The sequence below is a fragment of the Lolium perenne genome, chromosome 7, assembly GCF_019359855.2.
Source record: "Lolium perenne isolate Kyuss_39 chromosome 7, Kyuss_2.0, whole genome shotgun sequence".
Classification (NCBI taxonomy): domain Eukaryota; kingdom Viridiplantae; phylum Streptophyta; class Magnoliopsida; order Poales; family Poaceae; genus Lolium; species Lolium perenne.
Window position 1 is genome coordinate 306,011,217 of NC_067250.2, and position 13,204 is coordinate 306,024,420.

The 13,204-nt window shown below is 44.0% G+C and overlaps 1 protein-coding gene across 1 annotated transcript in view; it reads left to right on the top strand.

Annotated features, from left to right (window-relative positions):
- The window catches only part of LOC139834011 (uncharacterized), a 36,258-nt gene extending 25,517 nt beyond the window's left edge, over window positions 1-10,741 (top strand). Inside the window, exon 2 of the mRNA XM_071824393.1 lies at window positions 10,321-10,741. Within this exon, the coding sequence (XP_071680494.1) occupies window positions 10,321-10,741 (421 nt within the window). The remainder of the gene's footprint in view (window positions 1-10,320) is intronic.
- Window positions 10,742-13,204: the final 2,463 nt, after the last annotated feature.

Here is a 13,204-nt window from a genome sequence, read left to right on the forward strand (position 1 = left end):
TCGTAACTCAGTACGCGGATCATCAACCGTTAACCTTTCACTTACACATCCTAGTATAGGCACCTCTCCCCATGAGCTTGGCCTCCCGGCGATAGCCAATTGTTATCCCGGGAACTGCACAGGGCTTGGCCGTACAATTCACCTCAAGTCACGTCATTTCACTTTCAACGGAGGCAGCCTCGGCATAACCTCTATGATGCTTGTTTAGAGGGAACCCATACTAAGACACATAAATTTCCAGCTAAGCCTTACCCATAATCAGGTACCGTGGGGGTACTCAAGAATTGGAAAGGTATCGCATCCAACTCAATCATCAGTTTTTAGCCATTTCACCAAGTAAAATTCATGTCATATTCACCTTCAAAATCTTTCAATGGAAATGACTCATCATTCCAAGGTTTTCACCATCATCATTTCACAAACACATGTTCCCATCTAGAGTAGTCAATTTTAATTTAGCACTAGCATCTAGGTATGAGGGGTGCTAAGTACTTTGCTTTGCTTCTAGGCTAACTTTGATACTCTTGTACTAATCCAATACTAACCAAGTGAATCATGAATCAAAAAGTACTTTGATAAAACAAAAGTAAATAAAGCTTGTAAAGTAAAACTGGGAAGTAGGATCATGAACATAAAGTAAATGGGTAATGCCTTGCTCATGGTGAGCTTTGCACTTTGCAAGAGTATTATCTTGCCTTGGTTGGGGAATTGGTCAAAGTGGTCTTCTTCTCCTTGGAAGTAGACCTCCTCCTCCTCTTGATACTCCTCGGTACTAGCGTCTAAAATACAAATACGGGGTACACAATCATCATACCAAACTTATTTACTAAACTAAGCACACACATGATTCACACCACTTAAACTAGCATCACACATTACTATTAGGTTGGTGGATGTGTTTTCTTATTTAAGAAAAATAATTTCCTCTCATACTAACTTAGGTGTTATTTTTAATTACTTAGAGAAATAATTTCCTCTCATTATCTTATTAAGATTTAATTTCTCTCATGAATAATATATGACCTAGGTTGACCAAAGTCAACCTCTTCATACTTATCATTTGAGAAAATGATTTAAATGAGGTGAAGCACCTCATACAATTTAATCTCAACATGGTAAGGATTTAATATCATCAACAATTCATATGAGACCTAAATGACTAGAGTCTCTACCTCATTTTGAATTGGTTGTGACAAGATTTAAATGAGAGAAACACTCCCATATGATTTATTAATAGTTTTGGACAATATCTTTGACTAGAAATAGTCATATAGTCCTTTAATTAAACTAGGCCATGATCATTCAAAGTAATCATGGCATATTTTCGCAGAAACAATTAGTGCATGTGAAATTTGATTTATAGGAGTTGGAATTAACTCAAAAGCATTTTTGGTTGATTTTTAATAATTATTCTAAGTCAGAAAAGTCTCCGTCTTGTTTATTTTTCTACTTTAATTCTATAACAGATCTAGGGTTCAATCCAGTGGCATTGTGTAGATAAAATTCTAAGCTTTCCAAAAATATAAAATTTGTAAAATTTGGCCAAGTAGATTTGCCCCTATTAAAATTTAAAAGTTGACACCAGATTGCAATATTTCTCTATTCTGAAATTTCGAATTTGAAAACGTGGGCTGGCGGGAGAATTAATGGGCTGTGCAGAGAGAGAGGAATGGGCCGGCCCAGCTTCGCAGCAGGCTAGCTGACAGCGTGGGGGCCACCTGTCTGTGGGTTATAACGCGCGAAGCGGTACGGGAAAGGATGGCCGTGCGATTAGAGGTGAGATCAACGGCTGAGGGAGGTCGTCTTCTCCGGCGAGAGGAGGAATTACGGGAGGCGGAGGTAGGGGATCGGAGCGCTTGTCGGAGCTCCGGCGATCGTCGGAGTTGTGTGCAGGTACGTTGTCGTCGATGAGGAAGCGCTGGAAGCAGTTGCATCGTCTGGGGCGGCCTCCTTCTCCGGCGATTGTTGGCGACGGTGAGCAGTGGTGATCTTGCAATTGGTGGTCTCCGGTGGCTAATCGAGCGAGTGTGGTGGTCGAGGAGAGGCTGTGGGAGGAGGGGAAGCAGATGGTGTGCTCGGATTGGGGAGAGAGGTCCTCCTTTTATAGCTGCGGGAGGTGGCCGTGGTGCTCGAATGAGGTCATCCATGGCGTCGGCGGTAGGGGGTCGCAGAGGCACTAGCGATGATACGAGCTTGCAGGCGACGTCATTGCGGTGCTGTAGAGCGTGATTGTGGGGAAAACGAGGGAGAGATGAGATGGTGAGGTTGACGAGAGCTTGCAGGCCCGTGGCGAGTCGTGTCGACGATGACGATGGCCACGGCGCTCCCGCGGTCAAACGACGGTGTCTGCGAGTTTCCTGGTCGTCTGGCGCGTCTACTGGCGAGCGGAGCACGCGAGTGGAGGCGAGGTGCGTCGGCGATTGTCACGCTATGGCGCGTCCAGGGCGCTCGTCGTGCGCGCACTGGCGCGTGCGTGTGCACGCCTGGGCGCGTCTGGCCACGTCGGGTTCTAGTCATTGCGATAAGACTTTTCGTCGAGGCAGGGTCTGGTCGTGTGATACGTCTCCGACGTATCGATAATTTCGTATGTTCCATGCCACATTATTGATGATATCTACATGTTTTATGCATACTTTATGTCATATTTATGCGTTTTCCGGAACTAACCTATTGACGAGATGCCGAAGTGCCAGTTCCTGTTTTCTCCTGTTTTTGGTTTCAGAAATCCTAGTAAGGAAATATTCTCGGAATTGGACGAAATCAACGCCCAGCATCTTAGAATCACACGAAGCTTCCAGAACACCCGAGAGGAGCCAGAGGGGGGCCACAGGCCCACCAGACAGTAGGCCGGCGCGGCCAGGGGGTGGGCCGCGCCCCCCTGTTGTGTCGTCGCCTCGTTGACCTTCTGACGCCGCCTCTTCGCCTATATAAAGGTCCCTGACCTAAATCTTCGATACGGAAAAGCCACGGTACAAGAAACCTTCCAGAGCCGCCGCCGGGACGGGGAAGTGCCCCCGGAAGGCTTCTCCATCGACACCACCGCCATCTTCATCGCCGCTGCTGTCTCCCATGAGGAGGGAGTAGTTCTCCATCGAGGCTAAGGGCTGTACCGGTAGCTATGTGGTTAATCTCTCTCCTATGTACTTCAATACAATAATCTCATGAGCTGCCTTACATGATTGAGATTCATATGATGATGCTTGTAATCTAGATGTCATTATGCTAGTCAAGTGGATTTTACTTATGTGATCTCCGGAGACTCCTTGTCCCACGTGTGTAAAGGTGACAGTGTGTGCACCGTGTGGGTCTCTTAGGCTATATTTCACAGAATACTTATTCACTGTTATGAATGGCATAGTGAAGTGCTTATTTATATCCCTTTATGATTGCAATGTGTTTTGTATCACAATTTATCTGTGTGCTACTCTAGTGATGTTATTAAAGTAGTCTATTCCTCCTGCACGGTGTAATGGTGACAGTGTGTGCATCGTGTAGTACTTGGCGTAGGTTATGATTGTGATCTCTTGTAGATTATGAAGTTAACTATTGCTATGATAGTATTGATGTGATCTATGCCTCCTTTCGTAGCGTGAATGTGACAGTGTGCATGCTATGTTAGTACTTGGTTTGGTTGTGTTGATCTGTCGTGCACTCTAAGGTTATTTAAATATGAACATCGAATATTGTGGAGCTTGTTAACTCCGGCATTGAGGGTTCGTGTAATCCTACACAGTTAGTGGTGTTCATCATCCAACAAGAGAGTGTAGAGTCTAGCATCTATCTATTTATTCTGTTATGTGATCAAAGTTGAGAGTGTCCACTAGTGAAAGTATGATCCCTAGGCCTTGTTCCTAAATATCGCTATCGCTGCTTGTTTCTTGTTTTCTTGCATCTGTCGTCGCAATATTACCACCATCAACCACACGCCAGTCTTGGGCAGCCAAGCACTTTTCTGGCGCCGTTACTACTGCTCATACTTATTCATACCACCTGTATTTCACTATCTCTTCGCCGAACTAGTGCACCTATTAGGTGTGTTGGGGACACAAGAGACTTCTTGCTTTGTGGTTGCAGGGTTGCATGAGAGGGATATCTTTGACCTCTTCCTCCCTGAGTTCGATAAACCTTGGGTGATCCACTTAAGGGAAACTTGCTGCTGTTCTACAAACCTCTGCTCTTGGAGGCCCAACACTGTCTACAAGAATAGAAGCACCCGTAGACATCAAGCACTTTTAAGGCGCCGTTGCAGGGAGGAAAGGTAAAAGGTACTCACACTCCGGATCTCGGCTACTAAGCTATTTTCGCCGTTGTAAGTACTCGAAGCTATTTCCTTTAGATCCTGCAATTGCATCTTTTTGTTTCTTGTTTACACTAGTTAGGCATAATGGAAAACAACAAAAATATGAAAGATCTTTATGAACTTTATCTTGAATTAGGACATGATGTGTTTGAAGAGAGAATTAAAAAACCCATGGAACTTTATATGCATGCTAATGGGAATGTTATTAATATGAATGCTTTGAACACCATTGTTGCTAATGCTATGGAAAATTCTAAGCTTGGGGAGGTCGGTTTTGATGAAAATGATCTCTTTAGCCCTCCGGGTATTGAGGAGAAAGTTTATGTTGATTATGATATGCCTCCTATTTATGATGATTATAATGATAGTAGCCTTTTGGTGCCGCTTGTTATGGAGGATAAATTTGATTATGATTACAATATGCCTCCTATATTTGATGATGAGAATAATAATGATAGCTACTTTGTTGAATTTGCTCCCACTACAATTAATAAGAATGACTATGCTTATGTTGGGAGTAGTAATAATTTTATGCATGAGACTCATGATAAGAATGTTTTATTTGATAGTTATATTGTTGAGTTTGCTCATGATGCTACTGGACATTATTATGAGAGAGGAAAATATGGTTGTAGAAGTTTTCATGTTACTAAAACACCTCTCTATGTGCTGAAATTTTTGAAGCTACACTTGTTTTATCTTCCTATGCTTGTCACTTTACTCTTCATGAACTTGTTTATTTACAAGATTCCCATGCATAGGAAGCATGTTAGGCTTAAATTTGTTTTTAATTTGCTTTTTGATGCTCTCTTTTGCTTCAAATACTATTTCTTGCGAGTGCATCATTAAAACTGCTGAGCCCATCTTAATGGCTATAAAGAAAGAACTTCTTGGGAGATAACCCATGTGTTTATTTTACTACAGTACTTTGTTTTATATTTGAGTCTTGGAAGTTGTTACTACTGTAGCAACCTCTCCTTATCTTAGTTTTGTTGCATTGTTGTGCCAAGTAAAGTCGTTGATAGTAAGGTTCATACTAGATTTGGATTACTGCGCAGAAACAGATTTCTTTGCTGTCATGAATCTGGGCCTAATTCTCTGTAGATAACTCAGAAAATTATGCCAATTTACGTGAGTGATCCTCAGATATTTACGCAACTTTCATTCAATTTGAGAATTTTCATTTGAGCGAGTCTGGTGCCTCAATAAAATTCGTCTTTACGAACTGTTCTGTTTTGACAGATTCTGCCTTTTATTTCGCATTGCTTGTTTTGCTATGCTTGATGGATTTTTCTATTCCATTAACTTTCAGTAGCTTTGTGCAATGTCCAGAAGTGTTAAGAATGATTATGTCACCTCTGAACATGTGAGTTTTTGATTATGCACTAACCCTCTAATGAGTTTGTTTCGAGTTTGGTGTGGAGGAAGTTTTCAAGGGTCAAGAGAGGAGGATGATATATGATCAAGAAGAGTGAAAAGTCTAAGCTTGGGGATGCCCCCGTGGTTCATCCCTGCATATTTCAAGAAGACTCAAGCGTCTAAGCTTGGGGATGCCCAAGGCATCCCCTTCTTCATAAACAATTTATCAGGTTTCTTCTATTGAAACTATATTTTTATTCAGTCACATCTTATGTGCTTTACTTGGAGCGTCTGTATGCTTTTATTTTTGTTTTTGTTTGAATAAATTCGGATCCTAGCAATCCTTGTGTGGGAGAGAGACACGCTCCGCTTTTTCATATGAACACTTGTTCTTCGTTTTACTTTTAATGTTCAATTGTAGAAGTTGGAAGCTACAACACTTATTGTTATTTGGTTGGAAACAGAAAATGTCTCATATTGTCTTGGATAATTTGACACTTGGCAATTGTTTTGAGCTCTCAAGTAGATCATGATTAAGTTCTTGCATCATGTAGTTTAAACCTATTAGTGGAGAACTACCGTAGAGCTTGTTAAAATTGGTTTGCATGATTGGTCTCTCTTAAGGTCTAGATATTTTCTGGTAAAAGTGTTTGAGCAACAAGGAAGACAATGTAGAGTATTGTAATGCTTGCAATATGTTCTTATGTAAGTTTTGTTGTACCGGTTCATACTTGTGTTTGCTTCAAATAGCCTTGCTAGCCTAAGCCTTGTATCGAGAGGGAATACTTCTCATGCATCCAAAATCCTTGAGCCAACCACTATGCCATTTGTGTCCACCATACCTACCTACTACATGGTATTTCTCCGCCATTCCAAAGTAAATTGCTTGAGTGCTACCTTTAAACAATTCAAAATTTATCACCTCTGATTTGTGTCAATGTTTTATAGCTCATGAGGAAGTATGTGGTGTTTATCTTTCAATCTTGTTGGGCAACTTTCACCAATGGACTAGTGGCTTCATCCGCTTATCCAATAATTTTGCAAAAAGAGCTGGCAATGGGATTCCCAGTCCCAAATTAATTAACAAAAATAGACACTCCTCCATGGTATGTGATTGTTGGATGGCACCCGAAGGATTCGGTTAGCCATGGCTTGAGAAAGCAAAGGTGGGGAGGAGTGTCATCTAAATAAAACTAAAATAAAAAGGCACTCCTTCATGGTATGAGATTGTTGGCAGGCACCCGAAGGATTCGGTTAGCCATGGTTTGTGAAAGAAAGGTTGGAAGGAGTGCCACCCAAAAATAAAAATAAAATGGGAGCCGCTCTTTTAAGGTTTGTCTGGCAAGGGGGTTAGAGTACCCGCTACCATTAGTTGACAACAACAAACACCTCTCAAAATTTTACTTTTATGCTCTCTATGTTTTCAAAACCAAAGCTCTAGCACAAATGTAGCAATCAATGCTTCCCTCTGCAAAGGGCCATTCTTTTACTTTTATGTTGAGTCAGTTCACCTATTTCTCTCCATCTCAAGAAACAAACACTTGTGTGAACTGTGCATTGATTCCTACATACTTGCATATTGCACTTGTTATATTACTCTATGTTAACAATATCCATGAGATATTCATGTTACAAGTTGAAAGCAACCGCTGAAACTTAATCTTCCTTTGTGTTGCTTCAATACCTTTACTTTGAATTATTGCTTTATGAGTTAACTCTTATGCAAGACTTATTGATGCTTGTCTTGAAAGTACTATTCATGAAAAGTCTTTGCTATATGATTCATTTGTTTACTCATGTCATTACCATTGTTTTGATCGCTGCATTCATTACATGTGCTTACAATAGTATGATCAAGATTATGATGACATGTCACTCCAGAAATTATCTTTGTTATCGTTTACCTGCTCGGGACGAGCAGAAACTAAGCTTGGGGATGCTGATACGTCTCCGACGTATCGATAATTTCTTATGTTCCATGCCACATTATTGATGATATCTACATGTTTTATGCATACTTTATGTCAGATTTATGCGTTTTCCGGAACTAACCTATTGATGAGATGCCGAAGTGCCAGTTCCTGTTTTCTGCTGTTTTTGGTTTCAGAAATCCTAGTAAGGAAATATTCTCGGAATTGGACGAAATCAACGCCCAACATCTTAGAATCACACGAAGCTTCCAGAACACCCGAGAGGAGCCAGAGGGGTCCACAGGCCCACCAGACAGTAGGCCGGCGCGGCCAGGGGGTGGGCCGCGCCCCCCTGTTGTGTCGTCGCCTCGTTGACCTTCTGACGCCGCCTCTTCGCCTATATAAAGGTCCCTGACCTAAATCTTCGATACGGAAAAGCCACGGTACAAGAAACCTTTCAGAGCCGCCGCCGGGACGGGGAAGTGCCCCCGGAAGGCTTCTCCATCGACACCACCGCCATCTTCATCGCCGCTGCTGTCTCCCATGAGGAGGGAGTAGTTCTCCATCGAGGCTAAGGGCTGTACCGGTAGCTATGTGGTTAATCTCTCTCCTATGTACTTCAATACAATAATCTCATGAGCTCCCTTACATGATTGAGATTCATATGATGATGCTTGTAATCTAGATGTCATTATGCTACTCAAGTGGATTTTACTTATGTGATCTCCGGAGACTCCTTGTCCCACGTGTGTAAAGGTGACAGTGTGTGCACCGTGTGGGTCTCTTAGGCTATATTTCACAGAATACTTATTCACTGTTATGAATGGCATAGTGAAGTGCTTATTTATATCCCTTTATGATTGCAATGTATTTTGTATCACAATTTATCTGTGTGCTACTCTAGTGATGTTATTAAAGTAGTCTATTCCTCCTGCACGGTGTAATGGTGACAGTGTGTGCATCGTGTAGTACTTGGCGTAGGTTATGATTGTGATCTCTTGTAGATTATGAAGTTAACTATTGCTATGATAGTATTGATGTGATCTATGCCTCCTTTCGTAGCGTGAAGGTGACAGTGTGCATGCTATGTTAGTACTTGGTTTGGTTGTGTTGATCTATCGTGCACTCTAAGGTTATTTAAATATGAACATCGAATATTGTGGAGCTTGTTAACTCCGGCATTGAGGGTTCGTGTAATCCTACACAGTTAGTGGTGTTCATCATCCAACAAGAGAGTGTAGAGTCTAGCATCTATCTATTTATTCTGTTATGTGATCAAAGTTGAGAGTGTCCACTAGTGAAAGTATGATCCCTAGGCCTTGTTCCTAAATACTGCTATCGCTGCTTGTTTACTGTTTTACTGCATCTGTACTGTCCGCAATATTACCACCATCAATCACATGCCAGTCTTGGGCAGCCAAGCACTTTTCTGGCGCCGTTACTACCGCTCATACTTATTCATACCACCTGTATTTCACTATCTCTTCGCCGAACTAGTGCACCTATTAGGTGTGTTGGGGACACAAGAGACTTCTTGCTTTGTGGTTGCAGGGTTGCATGAGAGGGATATCTTTGACCTCTTCCTCCCTGAGTTCGATAAACCTTGGGTGATCCACTTAAGGGAAACTTGCTGCTGTTCTACAAACCTCTGCTCTTGGAGCCCCAACACTGTCTACAAGAATAGAAGCACCCGTAGACATCATCGTGCTCAGGGGAGTGAGAGGAAGGGGAAGGACATGGCAGGGCAGGCTGGAGTGGAGAGGTGAGGGCGATGGCACGAGCTGGCCATGCCATGCCACGGCATGGTCATGCTCTGGCCAAATGAGCGAGCTCCAGTGCTTGGCAAGTGGTGGAGATGGTGCAGTGAGGTGACAGGGTGCTCCAGGGATGCAGAGGAGGGTCAGGGTAGACTTGGTCTCCTCCCAAAATCCAGCATGGGCTCAATTATATACCCTGCATAACAAGTGTTTGATGAAATGCCGAAAGAAATAAATTTTTGAATTTTGCAAATCTTTTTGGTGGGTTGTAATCATATATTAAGAGAAGTAGAATGGAGGTGGTGGTGGTCAAAATGAAGTTGAATTGCAAAATCACATTTTGCATATGATCTTGAATTTGTTTCAAAGTCTCCACTTGGCTTGCTTCTCATTTGAATTTGAGACAGAGTTTGGGGTGATGGTTTTGGGCAAAGTTGTTCTCCTTGATGGTGTCTTGGATGAGGTGCAAAGAGTTGGCAAAGTATAGAAAAGAAAACTCAAAAACCAGGGGCTCAAAATGGGTATCATGCTGAAAATGGCACAAGTGACCATAATTGCATGTGAGCTCAATTTTGATTCAAATTTGATTTGATTTGAGTTTCTTTGATTCCAAAAGTGTTAATAAGTGTTTAGTATCCATTTACAACCAATGGTGCAAACCAAAATGGTCTAGATTAAAGATTTGTAAAAATGGCATAAGCCATATGTGTGTGTTGAGTTGATTTTTATATATTCTTTTGTCTTTTCTTTTTCTTTGTATTTGGATGATCATGAGATCATGGTTAGGGTTTTAGAGTAAGTGTAATCACACAAGCAAGCATCATGGCAAAATGCACACTCAAATAATTAATAAGGTGAGCTATATGCATACTCCTATATGATGAGAAAAAGTTTTTGTTGGTTCTAATTTTTGGGTTTTAGAACTCTCTCTCTTTCTTCTTTTATTGAAAACTTGGGATGTTACATATGCCGACGATGTTGTCATATTCGCCAGGCCGTGCAGGGTTGAGTTGGCGGCAATATGGGCCCTGCTGGACTGCTTTGGTGGTGCATCTGGGCTGAGAGCCAACAACGCCAAGAGCACGACAGCTCCCATCCGATGCCCTCCAGCAACCCTTGATGAGATCGAGGTGGCGTTGCCGTGCCCTATGGCACAACTGCCGTGCCGATACCTGGGCCTGCCTCTCTCCATCGGCAAGCCAAGGAAAGCCGAGCTTCACGCCGCCATTGACAAGCTCGCTGATCAGCTGCCTTTTTGGAAAGCGAGGTTGCTTTCCCGTGAAGGACGCCTAGTCTACGTCCAGGCGGTCTTGGGTGCGTCAGTTGTCTACCAGTTGCTAGCGCTCGGCGGGGGTTTCTGTGGGCTGGAACTGATGACGCCAAGGGTGGATGCTGCCCGGTTGCCTGGAGGCTAGTTTGCCAACCGAATAGCCTTGGGGGTTTGGGCCTACATGACCTTCGACGCATGAACACAACCTTGCGTACGCGGTGGTTGTGGTTCAACAAGACCGATGCTCAGAAAACCATGGGCGGGCCTTAATGTCAACGTCGGCAATGACTATGTCGCGCTCTTCAATGCCTCCGTGCGCATAGAGCTTGGCAACGGGGAGACGATCCTGTTTTGGGAGGACCCTTGGATTGGTGGATTGTGTGATCAGGCCATAGCGCCCGACCTCCTTCCCCTTGTGAGGCCAGCTGTGCGCCGCCGGCGGTCGGTACGGGACGGCCTCCTAGGCAACTCCTGGGCCTCCGATATCTCAGGACCTCTAACGGTTCCGGCGGTGGTTCAGTACTTGCGCTTGTGGGCTGCAGTGGCTGCCGTGCCGTTCGAGGAGCATGGAGAAGACAATGCGGACAAGGTCACTTGGAAGTTGCGAGGCGATGGTCAATTCTCCTCCAGAACGGCTTACCGCCTGCTGTTCCAAGGCACCATCGGATTGCCCGGTGCACACTTGGTTTGGCACTCCTTTGCGCCGCTCAAATTCAAGATGCACGCTTGGCTTGCACTGCGGAGGCGGTGCTGGACGGCGGATCGTCGTCTCCGGAGAGGGTTGCCGTCCCACACGCTGTGCCCGCTATGCGGCGTCGCGGATGAGACCCTGGACCACCTGTCACTGCAATGTAGCTTTGCTCATGAGGTTTGGGCTGGCCTCATTGCGCGATTGGATCTTCCCGCCATCGTGCCCGGGCACGATGCCACCCTCAATGAGTGGTGGTACAACGCCACTGGGCAATTCCTTCGCGCCGATCGCAAGAAAGCTAACTCCGTCATCATGCTCACCCTTCGATACCTTTGGTTAGAACGAAACGCTAGGGTTTTTGAGGGGCATAGGTCCACCGCAGCAGCGACTTTGAGCTTGATTTTGGATGAGTGGCGGGCTTGGTTAGAGTGTAGAGATGGGTTTGTGAGAGTAGTGCACTAGTGCTCCTCGGCCTTAGGCCGTTCTCAATCGCCCAAAGTGGCGGTAGAGATGGTGGTGCTTGGAAGGACTCACCTTCCGAGTTGTAATCGCGTTGTTTGGGAAATTCTTTTTCGTCCGTCTTCTCAAGCTTAATACAAGGCGAGCGCTGAGCGTCGGGCGACTGATTTCGGGGGAGAAATCGGTCGTCCCGCGTAACGTCGGATGGACCCCCGTATGGCCGTTTGATGTTACCCCACGTTGCTTTCACATGAACGTCGCTTTCACATGACGTCACCCTACGTGCTACAGCAACGAAAGCGTCACGTTTGGAAACCGTACAAAACCCGGGCACCAGTACAACAAATCTTAGTATCTTACCACAAAATAATTACAACTGATCTTAGCTAAACTGGTGACACATACAACATTAATCTTATGTGAAAATCTCTTTACAATATCTTACAGATTTATTTACAACAATATTTACCAACCATTTTTACAAAATAATAATAATAAAACAACATTAATCTCATCTTAAAAAAACCTCTTTACAACATATTATAAAAGTCATTTACAACAAATAATTATCAACTTTTTCAACAAACAAATTAACAAAAACAACATTAATCTCATCTGAAAATCCCTTTACAACATAGTCATTTACAACAAATAATTATCAATTTTCTTAACAAAAAAAGTAACAAAACCAACATTAATCCGATCTGACAAAATCTCTTTGCATATTATAGGTTGATTTACAACATTAATTAACAACTTAAAACAACAACTAATTTTTGTGTTTACAACAAAAAGGCAACAATAATTTTTAATAAAAACAACATTTTCCATGCCAAAAATATATTTACAATAAATCACCAATATATTTACAACAATAATTGACCACAAAAACAACAATAAAAAAGTTCATGTACCTACTCCCCACGTTGACATCTCCAGCAGTTTCTCCGGCGCCGGCGACAGCACCAACGTCGACACCACCGCAGTGCGCGGGGTACCCGAGCAGTAGGAGGCGCAGAGAGCACTCACTAGGGGAGGAACAGGGGCGCTCTCGCCGGATGAGGCGCTGGGGCGGCGGCGCTCTTGCCGGAGGAGGCGCTGGGGCGGCGGCGCTCGCCGGGTGAGCAACACGGCGGTCTGCTCGCCAGCGGAGGAGTAGGGCCGGTGCGCTCGCCGGGAAGGAGCTGCGGCAGCGCGCTCATCTGGGGAAGAGAAGGGGAGGTGCGCTAGGTGAGGAAGAAGCTTCAGCAGCGTGCTCGCCTGGCCGGAGATTGGATGGCGCATGGCTGATTCCGTCGGTGGGTGCAGGTCGGAGAAGAGATGAGAAACAAAGAGATAAGGAAGGAAGTAGTATTTGAAGGGTAGGGAACGGTGGGACCCATCCACGTGAGGTTTCTGCGCCCACGGAGCAACAACCGATTTTCTGTGTGGAATCGGTGGGCTGATGGGAAGCATTTT